Raw genomic sequence first — 13,466 nt, forward strand, 5'->3', positions numbered from 1 at the left:
CGCACGCAGACACACAAACACACTGGGCACAAGGGTCGGGCTAAAATAAACACAGACATTGTTGTGAAAATATGAGGGCCTGTGGCTAGAGCAGGGTGTGTGTCTGTGTGCGTGAGGGGGTTCCTTGATGCAACATAACGACAGTACACTCACACTCACACTCACTCACGTACGCACGCACGCACACACACACACACACCTAATTAGCAGGAATGCATTCTATGGGATCAGGCATACCAGTCAGTTTTTCCAGGAATTAAGAAAAGCTTGTTGACAGTCTGATGGTGTAAGGTAAAGAGCAGGAATTTGGAGAGAGAGAGACCGAGAGAGAGAGAGCAAGAGAGCGAGAGAGAGAGAGAGAGAGCGATAGAGAAAGAGACAGAAAGAGAGAGCGAGAGAGAGAGAGAGTGAGAGAGAGAGCGAGAGAGAAAGAGACAGAGAGAGAGCGAGACAGAGAGAGACAGAGAGAGAGCGAGAGAGAAAGAGACAGAGAGAGAAAGAGAGAGACAGAGAGAGAGGGAGAGAGAGGCAGAGAGAAAGAGACAGAGAGAGAGCGAGACAGAGAGAGAGAGAGACAGAGAGAGAGCGAGAGAGTGAGAGAGCGAGAGAGAGAGAGAGAGAGAGAGAGAGAGAGCGCGAGCGAGAGAGTTTTGAGTTTTAAATAATCTTTATTGGGTCTGGGAGCCCACCACACAATAAATACTCATACAAAACCACAGTTACACATCAATTAAAAACACAACTCCAATTCCTCCTCCACAGTAACTAAACACAACAGCCTCTGAATACCCCATATACTCATAAACAGATCAATATTGTTGACAAGTTTATAATAGGCAAACTCAACCCTTAGTCTCGCTGCCAACATTCCCTGCAGCATTCCCACCACATCCACAGACCCCTGTCCCCGAATACTGTTCTTTCGGGTCTTCCATATCGCTAATTTTGCTGCCCCCTGACACAAAGTTAAGCAACACAACTACACCCTTTTGACTGAACATGTACTTTGGCCCAAATATAAACAGCTGGGAAGAGAAAACCTCTCCCAAAGCTGAGAACCAACTAGTGACCAGGTCAATCATCCCGACCAACCTGGGACACTGTAAAAACAGATGTGCCAGAGTTTCAGACTCAGCACAGAATGGACACCCCTCCCCAACAGTAGGATCCAGGTGTACCAGATGCATGTTGGTGGCTATGGCTCCATGTATTATCCTCCATTGGAGGTCAGCTGTCCTCTTATCAATAGGCAGTTTGTATAATGATCGCCAACATCCTTTTGGGGAGGCACCTGGACCCAACACACCCGCCCACCTCGTCAATTTTACCCCTTCCAGGGAAGAGGCATGGGACACCTTTACACATATTCTGTACATGGCCTTCTTTCCCACCTCCTTGAACTCCCCCAGCTCCGGGGTATCGAAGGAAAGCAGCATCCCCACATCCTCCTCGAATGCCCCCACCGCAGCACTAACAATCAGTGCAGGGAACACATAATCCAGACCCTCCTTCCACCGATCAGATTTGGAAGTGTCCGTCACATACTGCAGATGAAGTACTGGCAAGGAGTCACAGACCTCAGCGACGACCTTCCTCAGTAGGCGAGATGATCGGATCCCTGCTCTTTCTCCCAGCTCCTCCAACGATCTGCTCCTGCTCCGCATCAGATGACCCAGCTTGGTGCACCCCACGCCTAACAGGCATGAACGTAGGCTGGCTGAACCCAGAGCACGGGACTGGATGGCAGTGTTGTAAAAAATAGGCTCTTCAAAAAGCCACATCCCAGGTGGCGTGCAGGCCTTACGGGACTTGACAAGGACTCTCCAAGCCTGCATAACAGACTCATAAAATGGAGTCAGGCCAGGCAACTCACCCCCCTCTAGCTTTAAGAGGAAATGGTGCTTGTCTAAGCCCAAACAGCCCGCTCTCCTCATCAATGTGTAGGCTGTATCCACCCAGCCAAAACCGTCACTGTACAACAGTCTCTGGGCTGCTTGAAGCCGGAAAGCCATGATCCTAGAGGAAATGTCCACCAGGCCTTGCCCCCCCTCGTGCAGTGGCAGGTACAGGGCTGCAGCTTTAATCCAGTGTTGTCCAGACCAGAAGAAGTTGACAAGGGTCCTCTGAAGCTCTTGTATCAGACCCTTTGGTGGCTGCAAAATCATTAGTCTGTGCCACAGGGTAGAGGCAGCAAGATTATTAGCTACCAGTACCTTTCCCCTATAAGACAGCTGGGGCAGCACCCATTTCCACCTTGACAGTCTGGCTCACACTTTCTCCACTACACCCTCCCAGTTATTTTTCTGAAAGACATCAGAGCCTAGAAACCCCCCCCAAAGTCTTCATCCCATCTCTGCCCCACTGAAGCCCCCCTGGTAACCGTGGTGCGGACCCCATCTGAAGTCCCCCTGGTAACCGTGGAGCGAACCCCATCTGAAGCTGACCTGCCCACAGCGCTTCACTCTTTCCCCAATTGACTCTAGCTGAGGAGGCACCCTCATACACCTTTAAAGTGTTTGAGAGAACCTTAACATCTTCACCCCCTGTAATAAAAACTGTCACATCATCTGCATACGCAGACAGTGCTATCGTGGGACCCTTCATTACACCTGGCACAGAGAAACTAGTAAGCTTCGCTCTTAAAAAACAAAGCATTGGTTCAATCGCCAGACTATATAACTGCCCTGAAATTGGGCATCAGGGATGGGGCAACTCAAACCACCCCCCACCTTCCCCATACACGAGGCCCCAGCATACAGTAAATTCATCCAAGACAAAAAAACATCCCCAAACCCAAAGGCTTTCATCGTTTTAAACAAGTACTGGTGGTCCACACGATCAAAAGCCTTCTCCTGATCCAAAGAAAGTAAATCCACATTTACATCAGACAGTTTACAAATGTCTAAAACATCTCTTATCAGAAACAAGTTATCAACGATAGAGCGATCAGGTACACAGTAGGACTGGTCCTTGTGGACCAACAGCCCCAGATACTCTTTCAACCTGTTTGAGAGACATTTAGAAACAATTTTGTATTCTGCGCACAGCAAAGCAACAGGTCTCCAATTTTTTATGAGAGCCAAATCCCCCTTTTTTGGCAACAGTGAAAGCACCGCACGTTTACAGGATACAGGAAGAGAACCCTCATGAAAAGATTCACACACCACTTCATAAAAATCCTCCCCAATAGACACCCAAAAGTGCTTATAAAACTCAGATGAAACCATCAATGCCAGGGGCTCGGGCCTGTTGAGAGCTGCATAACTGCTGTGGACAGCTCTTGCAGTGTAATGTCAGAGTCCAAAGCAGCTCTCTGCTCAGGTGCCAATTGAGGAAGACCGTGTAACAACTGTTCAGTACACAGAGAGTCACAATCCCCCGCCTTATAGAGGGCAGAGTAGAAATCCACGGCATGTTGACGCATTTCACTGTCATCCGTGGTCACCTTCCCATCAGGGAGACGAAGGCAGACCTTTGCGTTGCAATGTCGACTGTCCTAGGTTAAAAAAAAGCTCTAGGAGCATCCATATCCTTGAGGGAAGCGAAACGAGACCTAATCAAGGCACCCTTCACTCTTCCATGCAGAAACCACCTCAGTTCATGTCTCTTGTCCTGTAAGTTCATGACTAGTCCAGTGTCGTTCTGAGTGAGCATCTTCAATTCAATAGATTTGATGTCCTGTTCAAGGGCCTTGATAGTCTCTTTAACTTCAATTCGAGACAGAGCAGTATACTGTTGACAAAATAATCGTATTTGGGCCTTCCCAACCTCCCACCATTGTCTCAAGGACTCAAAATTCCCTTTTGTAACCCTCAATTTCCCCCCAAACAACAAAAACCTTTCACAAAACATGACATCATGTAACAACTTAACATTAAAATACCAGTAAGGTGATGACCTTCGTGGACAGGACAAGTGAATATCAACAGTAACAATATGATGATCAAAGAAACCCACAGGAGTAATGTCACACCTTCCAACCCTACTACAGTAGTGATCAGATACATACAACCTGTCTAACCTTGCTGCACTGACACGACCTTCATTAACTTTTAGCCATGTGCACTGCCTAACTTTTGCATTCTTTACTCTCCACACATCAGAAAGCTCAAACTCAGTTAATAGGCCAGACAGGCAAGTGGCTGACCGCAGGTGAGGTTCTTCAGCAGTGCGGTCAACAGTAAAATCCACTGTACAGTTCCAGTCCCCCCCTAAAACCACACACCCCTCTTGGTCACACTGTCTTAAGGTTTCTTTTATTTGATCAAACACAACAATATGCTCTGTAACCTCATTAGGAGCATAAACATAAAAAATAAAAAAGTAAAAAAACATAACATCCACCTTGACCAATAAAACCCGACCCTTGACAATCTCTGTTGTAGATACCACAGTCACCCCTAAGCCTGAGGAAAACAAGATTGCCACCCCAGCACTGAAATTAGTACTAAGACTGAGTATATGCTGCTCCTCCCACCACATTCCCCAGTCAACCTCATTATCCTCATCACTATGTGTCTCCTGTAGGAAAACTACATTAAGCCTTTTCTGTTTTATTACTTCTAATACCCAAGCCCTCTTATTCCTGTCCCTTCCCCCATTAATATTGAGAGAACCTACCCTTAGTACCTCCATGTAGAAAAGAGAAAAGAAAAGCAGAAGAAACCACAGAGAAACCAAAGAGAAAAAAGACACCCTATGAAGCATGATCATCATCATTATTTAAATTTTCTCTTATTAACCTGACCACGTTTCCCACCACCTTTTGCTGCTGCAACAGCAGTAACAAATTTCCTCAAGCGAAACCGCTTCTTCTCACTCAACTGGTCTAACCCCACCGTCTCCTGTAACATCACAGCTGACCTCACAAACTTATCAACATCAAAATAATCTGCAAATTTGACAGATTTCCCCAAAGTTTGATCCAGAAACCCATTTACCTCCTCTAGATCGTAAATTGAGTCCTCACCAGCTGCTATCATATCAAAAGAGATATCCATATCCTTCTCCTGATCCTCCTCAGCTGAGGCCACAGACCACTGACTCCCCTCTACCACATCCCTTTCAACACTCCCTACTTGCACCCCATCACTCGTACCAGGCATCTCCTCCACTACCTGGGAGACTAGCCCCACCTGAACCACATTACTCGTAGTGGGCATCTCCTCCACTACCTGGGAGCCTAGCTCCACATGAACCCCCTCCTGTACCCCAGCACTCGTACTGGGCATCTCCTCCACTACCTGGGAGACTAGCCCCACCTTAACCCCCTCCTGTACCCCATTACTCATAGTGGGCATCTCCTCCACTACCTGGGAGTCTAGCTCCACATGAACCCCCTCCTGTACCCCAGCACTCGTACTGGGCACCTCCTCACCAGTCTGAGGAACTGGCTCTTCAGATCCATCCTTACCTTCTACAACAATATTTTTCTGCTGCATAACATTTCCCTCTAATACAAGTTGCAACTCCGTGCCCTCAACACGGATAACTTGTTCCTCAGCAACAGGTGCTTGTGACTGCTCAACCACTGTCGGCCCACCTCTCCCTACATCAGTGGGCCCAGGCGTTACGATGACCACCTGCGCCCCTCCCTCTGCCTTCTCGGGCAAGCATGTTGCTTATGACCAACATCCCCACACTCAAAACACCGTTGACTACCCGTACTAGCATAAGCCATATACAGTCTATTGTCATACTTGATTTTAAACGATAACTCTAAAGTCTGCTCTGGTGAGTCCAAAAACATAAACACCTGTCGCCGAAACTACATAACCTGTTTCAACGCCGGGTGTTTGCAACCCAACGGGACAACCTTAATTGAACTTGCAAACTTCCCAAAGTGCAATAACTCGCGCTCCAATAGCTCATTTGGAATAAACGGCGGTACATTTGAAATTGTTACCCTTGTTGACGGAGAAAAAAGCAGCGTAACTTGAATAAACATTCCTTTAAGAAGTACACCTTGCTCAACCATACGACCTACAAGGCACTCTTCTTTAAGAAATACCACCACCGCTTTATTCATCCGTGACACATAAGCAACATTCTCATATCCTACCTTCTCTCCTACGGCGACCAGAAACTCCTCCACCGTGACAGTAGCTTCAGTAACACACCTAAAGCTGTGCCCCATTCGGGCTGCCATCCCCGCCAAACTCAGGGTAATTTCGATACGAAAAACAAAATACTTCATTCTACCACAACAAAAATAAAAATAATAACCTTAATCATGCACAGAGGAAAACAAAAAATGCCACCAAGAAAGAGAAAACCGAAAGAAAGAATTCTGAATATCTAACTCTACACAACACACGCACTCCTTCGCTCATACAATTCCCAAACACTCCCAGCGAGCAGAGACAGAGACAGAGAGAGAGAGAGACAGAGACAGAGAGAGAGAGAGAGCGAGAGAGATAGACAGAGAGAGAGAGACAGAGAGAGAGAGAGAGAGAGAGAGAGAGAGAGAGAGAGAGAGAGAGAGAGACAGAGAGAGAGAGAGAGAGAGAGAGAGAGAGAGAGAGAGAGAGAGAGAGAGAGAGAGAGAGAGAGAGAGAGAGAGAGAGAGAGAGAGAGAGAGCGAGAGAGAGAGACTTAGGTCAGTTTCTTCTTCATCTACTGAATCTCATTATCTCTCTCTCTAATAGCACTGGACACTACAATAGGTTGAACCATGAGAAAATAGGTCAGTTGATGGGAAGGTACACTCTGGTAATCACACCAAAGTGACCTTTTAAGACCAATGTATTCCTGGCTGGCTACCTTGACATAGCAGCACAAGACTGGCCCTTTTGTGTCCACAAGGTTTGATTCTGATGTGCTGCTGGACTTTTTTCACCCATCCCTTCTTCTTTTCCTTTTCAAAGGAATATATAAGTGGATTAACCCTGTTGTTTTTATTCCAAAATACGTTCATCCTCAAATGCTCCTTTTCAGCGTATTGTAATGACAGTACATTGGTAGGAATACATTGAAAAACAAAAGAGACACTTTATTTTGTGTCTCAGTTCTGAGAACTGTTTAACAATATTACACGTATAAAAGCTATATTTCTTTAATATTCAAGCCCTGGAACTGAACTTTCTAGTGCGGTTTCTTTGTTAGTTTTTGCTCTTCAGCCATCCACTTATTTTGGCTTTTTAACCAGTTTTACATAAATCTGTCTTGTTCTCTGGCTCCGTGTGGTTCACAATGTCCTCATCCATTACTTTTCCAGTGGCTCTAGTCAATTCATCATGGACCAGTCATAAGCTCATTAGCACAGGGCATCCTCTCTCATGCAAAATCACAGGGAGTTAATTTACCAACATTTTCTGGAACCATCATGGTTGAGACTCATTCAAATCAATCGAACCATGGAGGTAAAAAAACAAGGCAATCTGAGGCAAAACACACCCGATCTAGACGACAGATCTACTCTACTCCGGCCACGGAGGTTTAGCTATCGTTGTGACTCAACACAAAGCCAAGGCTGTGTCGTAAGCTGTCTTAAGACAGTCAGGCACATTTGTAACCCACGTTGAGTGGGGAATCCATCCTTTGTGAGCGAGACAACCGTGGCAGCGGTCTGCGGCAGGCCTTTACAACAGAGTGGATAGAAAACGTGGAGATACACTCAATTAAACAGAGCTTAAAGAGAAGGCAGGCACAGGCGGGGCTGACCGGGTTAGTGTGACGGCACGAGGCAACCAGAAAATACAACAACACCATCCTCACCTCATGTCCTCTAGTTGGAGAGACATCGAAAAGACGAACTGCTCTTTCTCTAAATCAAACGGTATGTTAACAAAGACCAGAAGCAGGTGGGCAAATTGAAACGGAACCACCGGCAGCAGAACGGAAACATGCAGAAGCTGTACCCAGTACGCAGATAAAATGCCAACAAAAAGGCCAAGAGTATGATCAAACACCCCGTTTGAGACAATGTTTGAGAGAAAGTAGCAAGGTTACAGGGCTGTAAGGCAGAACACTTCCAGTGGTTGAAAACAGCTGGACAGTGGTCACACACACACACACACACACACACACACACACACACACACACACACACACACACACACACACACACACACACACACACACACACACACACACACACACACACACACACACACACACACACACACACTGTTACAATAATCTGCCGTCAGGGCCTAAATCATTTCCAGTTGTAGTCTTTGCTACAGTATAACACAATCTCAACCCCTCTTTCAAATGACTAAGAACATTCAATAAGGAGGGCACAACGGTTGATAAATGAGTTTCAAATATCTTCTATTTACTACTTAGTATATCCTCATGTCTTTGAGGTTGCTTGAGGAATCATAGGCATCACTTACGGCCAGTTTCATCTGAAACATATTTGTAAATCTTATCTCATAATTTAATCTACCAATATCCAACTTTTAGGGCTCTATTTGAACAAACCTAACACAATGATTCATCTAAGCGCTGGCGGTAGCACTATAGGTTCTGAGGGGGTGTCCGAAATATTTCTTTGCTATTTTCACACCCGGAATTATGAGTACAATAGCTGGCGGTGGCGTGAACGGTCTGGGTTTTGATGAATAAACAAGTTGTAGATGTGTCGAGGGCTTGGCCACTCACTGGCTTAATACTGCATGCTTTTGTCTCATGTTCTGTCGGTTATTGATGTCTTTGCGTTGTCAACTCCAATTCTGCTGGGAGCACGGAATATTCTTGTCCTGGTCCATTGTGGATTGATACTACAGTTAAACGTTAAATAGCATAGGCTACAGTAACGAGTAATAGCAAAAATAAACGCACACAAAAATGGTGTTTTCTCAATAGCCTTTGTTTGGAGTGTTGGCAGCCAACATTGTTGGAATTGGCTTCAGGAGCCTACATGTCTTTACGCATTGCACTTCTCCTCAAATAAAAAATACTAGGCTCCCGTGAATTGTATTGTATGTGTGAGGCACGTTCTCAAATAGCAAGATATAGCCTAGGCCTACCGTTGATACTGCATTACAGGACTGAATAATTGAAATACGTTTGGAGGAGAGTGTCTTTGTTAACCCGATGAGAGGTGCTCTTTGGAGATGGGGATGGATACTGAACAAGTTCAATGAAGTATGGAGGTAGGCACACGTGTGCATCTTTTAGGATGTGCAGTATATTTTCAATTCAAGGCACTCTGACGAATGAAGCATTAAACACCTTTTACGGATGGGCTACTTTGCAAGGCCAGGGTAAAAAAGACACGACGCATAGCTGTGGAACCAGGCTTAGTAGCCTAGGCTTAGGGTAAGGGTAGCAGGGGGATTAATATGAAATGGAAAACAATCTTTTAAAACACCATAATATTTCGAAATAGAATGAGGTCAGAGGCATGATATCTTAAATGGCTTCTCTCGTTCCATGGCACTGTGTACACACAGTGTACTAGCACATAGAGTCAGCTGCCTGCATACAGACTTGAAATCATTGGCCACTTTAATAAACGGAACACTAGCCACTTTAATAATGCCACTTCAATAATGTTTACATATCTTGCAGTACTCATTTCATATGTATATACCGTATTCTATACTATCTATTGCATCTTAGCCTATGCCACTCTGTCATTGCTCATCCATATATTTATATATTCCATTCCTTTACTTAGATTTGTGTGTGTTAGGTATTTGTTGTGGAATTGTTAGATATTACTTGTTAGATATTACTGCACTGTCAGAACTAGAAGCACAAGCATTTCGCTACACTCGCAATAACATCTGCAAACCATGTGTATGTGACCAATAAAATGTGATTTGATTTGACACTAAAGGCCTAAATGTTTTTAAGCGTAACATTCGCACGTCTATACAAAATACTAGGCCTTTGTCAATTGTAAGTGTCAAACGCACGTTAGTTTGCAATTTCGTCATCACTGGCACACTGGCATTTTCCAGCCCTAACGCGAGGTTCGGCAATTTACCTGTCTTAACATCAGCTCCCTTGCGTTGAGGTGGTAGGGGTGGCAATATTAGAGGTGTGTCCTCGAAAACGATTGTTTCCCCCCAATTTCATTTCATTTGATTAAAAACCAAACATAGCCTCCCCTCCCCTTAACCGAGACTGGTTTAACAGCATCGCATAGGTGCCCATTTTATCCTGGCCATTATCCAGGTAACTTATGAATAAAGGGGTTTCAAATGGCCTACTGAGAGTGCTTTGAAATATTTTGTAAGTCTTTTCCCTCATGCTTTTTCATTATTCACAAATCACCAACCTGCATACTTTGTTTCGCTTATTCAGTAGCCTATCCAGCCACATTATCAAAGAGCGCCCCTCATTCGATTACCGAAGACACGCTACTCCAAACTCTTCAGTCCTCCATATCAACTGCTGATATATATTTTTTTTTAACCTGCCTCAAACATTGGCAATGATACAATTGACAAAGGCCTAGTATTTTGTATAGACGTGCGAATGTTATGCTTAAAAACATTTAGGCCTTGGTGTCAAATCAAATCAAATCTGGCGCTTAGCGCCAGAAAGAAATAGAGCCTTAGTGTGTGAACATTTGTTTGTAAACTGGTCCTTACACAATATTCAATTGTCACCATATGAATGATTTTCGACACTAAGCTGCACATCTGGAAACAGTTCAGCTGAGTTATGTAATAGCTTAACATTTACATTTGAGTCATTTATCAGACGCTTTTATCCAGAGGGACTTACAGCAGTGAGTGCATACATTTTCGTACTGGTCGCCCTGTGGGAATCAAACCCACAACTCTGACGTTGCAAGTGCCACGCTCCACCAACTGAGCCACACATTAGCAAAAACATGACCAAAAAAACTCAAATAAGTCAGGCTTTACGGTCTGGCTTAATTGTTTCCATCCTTATGTGACCCATACCCACACACACCCTTCCTTTCTTTCCCTCTCCCTCTCCCTCTCCCTCTCCCTCTCCCTTTCCCTCTCCCTTTCCCTCTCTCTCTCTCATGACCACTCCTTCTCTGTGACAAAAACCCTGTAAAGATTGCCTTATGTGTGCTCCAATGCCATTCTGAATATCTCCAATGGTCAGACTCATTAACAGTCTCTTTCAGACCCAGGGCACAGGGGAAACCATTGAACTAATGATCTACCAATGTTAAATTATGTACAGTGCGAGGCTACTCTGTACCTCAGTCAACCACCCATTGGTCAAAACCTATAAAAAGAAAGCCACGTCACATTCCATTACCCAGAATCCTCAGCCATCCTACTGCACAGCACAAATGCTGTGATGACGTATTAGTTGCCAGTTGAATCTAAAGAGCTATGGTGGCATGTTGCTAAACTTCCATTTAAAAACCACACAAGGTCTTCACTAAAAGCCTGTAAAACATAACATAACTCATCTAATCCCTGCACATCAAATAGCATTTGTACTATTTTCACATAAATAAGGGTTCATTGCAAAGGCTACACAAGAGTGGCATACCCATGTTGTACCCTTAGTTTGGGTGAAATGGTGCAAAATGGTGCCATCGAATGCAGGAAGACCCACAGCTATTTTCTGTAACTAGGTCATATTGCTTTATTGCTTTATTCAAAACGTGATCAGATTTGTATTTTTCCTTCAAGTGTTACATTGCTTATGTTCATTTACACTGCTGCTGTTATAATGCAGTTATCAAATCTAACGTGTTCAATCCATTTAATGAAACAACAGTTTCTCCCATTTACATTTAATCCATTGTTGATTTATAGTGTAACATAATGTATCATATATGTCATTGAGCAGTGACTTGCAGAGACGAGACATGTTCACACATGATCATATTGTTGATCACAGGAAAAGTGTCACGGAGGACTCAGGAGGACCCATCATACTCCATTACATTTAGCCCTTTCATTCTCTCCCCTCCTTTCCTTCTCTCCTCTTTCTTCCTCTCCTCCAGGTTATGTTAAGCAGTGTGGTGGATGGGAAGGAAGGAAGGGACTTCCTGGGAGTCTCTGCTCCTGGTATATTAAATTCAAATAACTCCCTGTGGAGTACTCTCCAATATTAACACTGTTACTGTCTCCACAGACACACGCGGATCCAAACGCAAACCTCCAATCCTCCCGTCCACTTCCAAATAGACGGAGGGAACCTACGTGATGTTATTCAGTTATTCAGATGAAATCTCTTAAAACCATAAACGTTGGGTAGTAAGGTCCAGCAGTCATTGAGGTGAAACGTCTCCCACAATGTTTTAGCTTTGTTCCGGTGTGCCTTGAAGATAGTCCTCTAAGCAATCTCAACCCTGCCCTTTCCTCCTATCCTCTCCTCTCCTCGTCAGCTATGCACTTTCCATTCCCCATGCAGCATCTTTAACACAGCTCTTACCCACGGCAGAGTCGGGTCATGCCCACTGTTTCCATTCGACTCACCTCAACAACCATTTTAAAATCGACTGTCTAAAACAAACATTTTCCTCCCTCCGTTTTATAAATGATTTAAGCTCATTTCCTTTCAATTATGCATGATGCATCACCGCCACCAGAACTCAGCGCCTGCACTGCAGCATCACCCGAAGACAGGAAGGACGGTAAGGGTGTGATTCTTGACATAGAAAGTGGATAAAAATATGTTTTGTATGTCATCGATTAGCTTATTGAGTAGGTCAGTACTGTCTTTAGATCATGTATGTGGTGTGTCTCGAGAAGAACATGTGAAAGGATACAGTGTTGCAACATTTCTTAGAAAGGCCTTGCCAAGATAACACTGTTTTTTTAACACATTTAGAAGGAATTGGATAATACAATCTAATACATTATTTTCAGCACAAAGTCCAATTTCAAATAAATAATATCATATAATATATAATTTTATTTTAAGGAAATGTCAAAATAACTGGTCATATGTATGTCACTACAGTGCATATCCTAAACTTAAAACCTCCACACAGTTACCTGCAGCCAACACACACACACCACACCACACCACACCACACCACACCACACACAATCACCTGAGAAGAAGTTCTTGGTCCTCAGGTAGCTCACGCTGAGCCGTAAGATAGAGAGTTTATCCAAGCTGGACGTGACCTCTTCTGGGAAGGGCAGTAGACTGGCCAGACGGTCCAACTCAGAGTTCAGACGGTCCCGGTGTCGCTTTGATGGGTTAGACTTGGTCCCTTCAGATGGAGCTGTCTGTTTCTGTCTGAGCAGGAGAAGAGACATGGGATTTATTAGGGAATCACAGAGGAAATGATGAAGCCAGTAGGATAATTCTCTCAATGTTGATAAGAAGGTAAACAGTGGACATATTACCACTCAGTACTCACTTTTGGTCTTTCACTTCGATGCTAAATGATAAAGCATATAATTAAATATTGGTATTAATAATAATAATATACGTTTAATAATAAATAATCCCCATATCAATAATAATAATAATAACAATTATAATAACAATATGATAATATTAATGTTCTTATTTTCTTAGAAGTTTACTTATTATTTTCGCTCCTATTTAGCTTA

The 13,466-nt window shown here is 44.0% G+C and overlaps 1 protein-coding gene across 2 annotated transcripts in view; it reads right to left on the bottom strand.

Annotated features, from left to right (window-relative positions):
• The window catches only part of ahr1b (aryl hydrocarbon receptor 1b), a 79,563-nt gene that overhangs the window by 64,818 nt on the left and 1,279 nt on the right, over positions 1-13,466 (bottom strand). The window contains exons 2-3 of one of the 2 annotated variants that reach the window (XM_071387292.1): positions 13,271-13,291; positions 12,956-13,146 (exon numbers count right to left, since the gene is read on the bottom strand). In XM_071387292.1, coding sequence (XP_071243393.1) covers positions 12,956-13,146; positions 13,271-13,291 — 212 coding nt within the window. The remainder of the gene's footprint in view (positions 1-12,955; positions 13,147-13,270; positions 13,292-13,466) is intronic. The other variant, XM_071387293.1, reaches the window with a different exon arrangement.

Source organism: Salvelinus alpinus, chromosome 38, assembly GCF_045679555.1.
Source record: "Salvelinus alpinus chromosome 38, SLU_Salpinus.1, whole genome shotgun sequence".
NCBI lineage: Eukaryota > Metazoa > Chordata > Actinopteri > Salmoniformes > Salmonidae > Salvelinus > Salvelinus alpinus.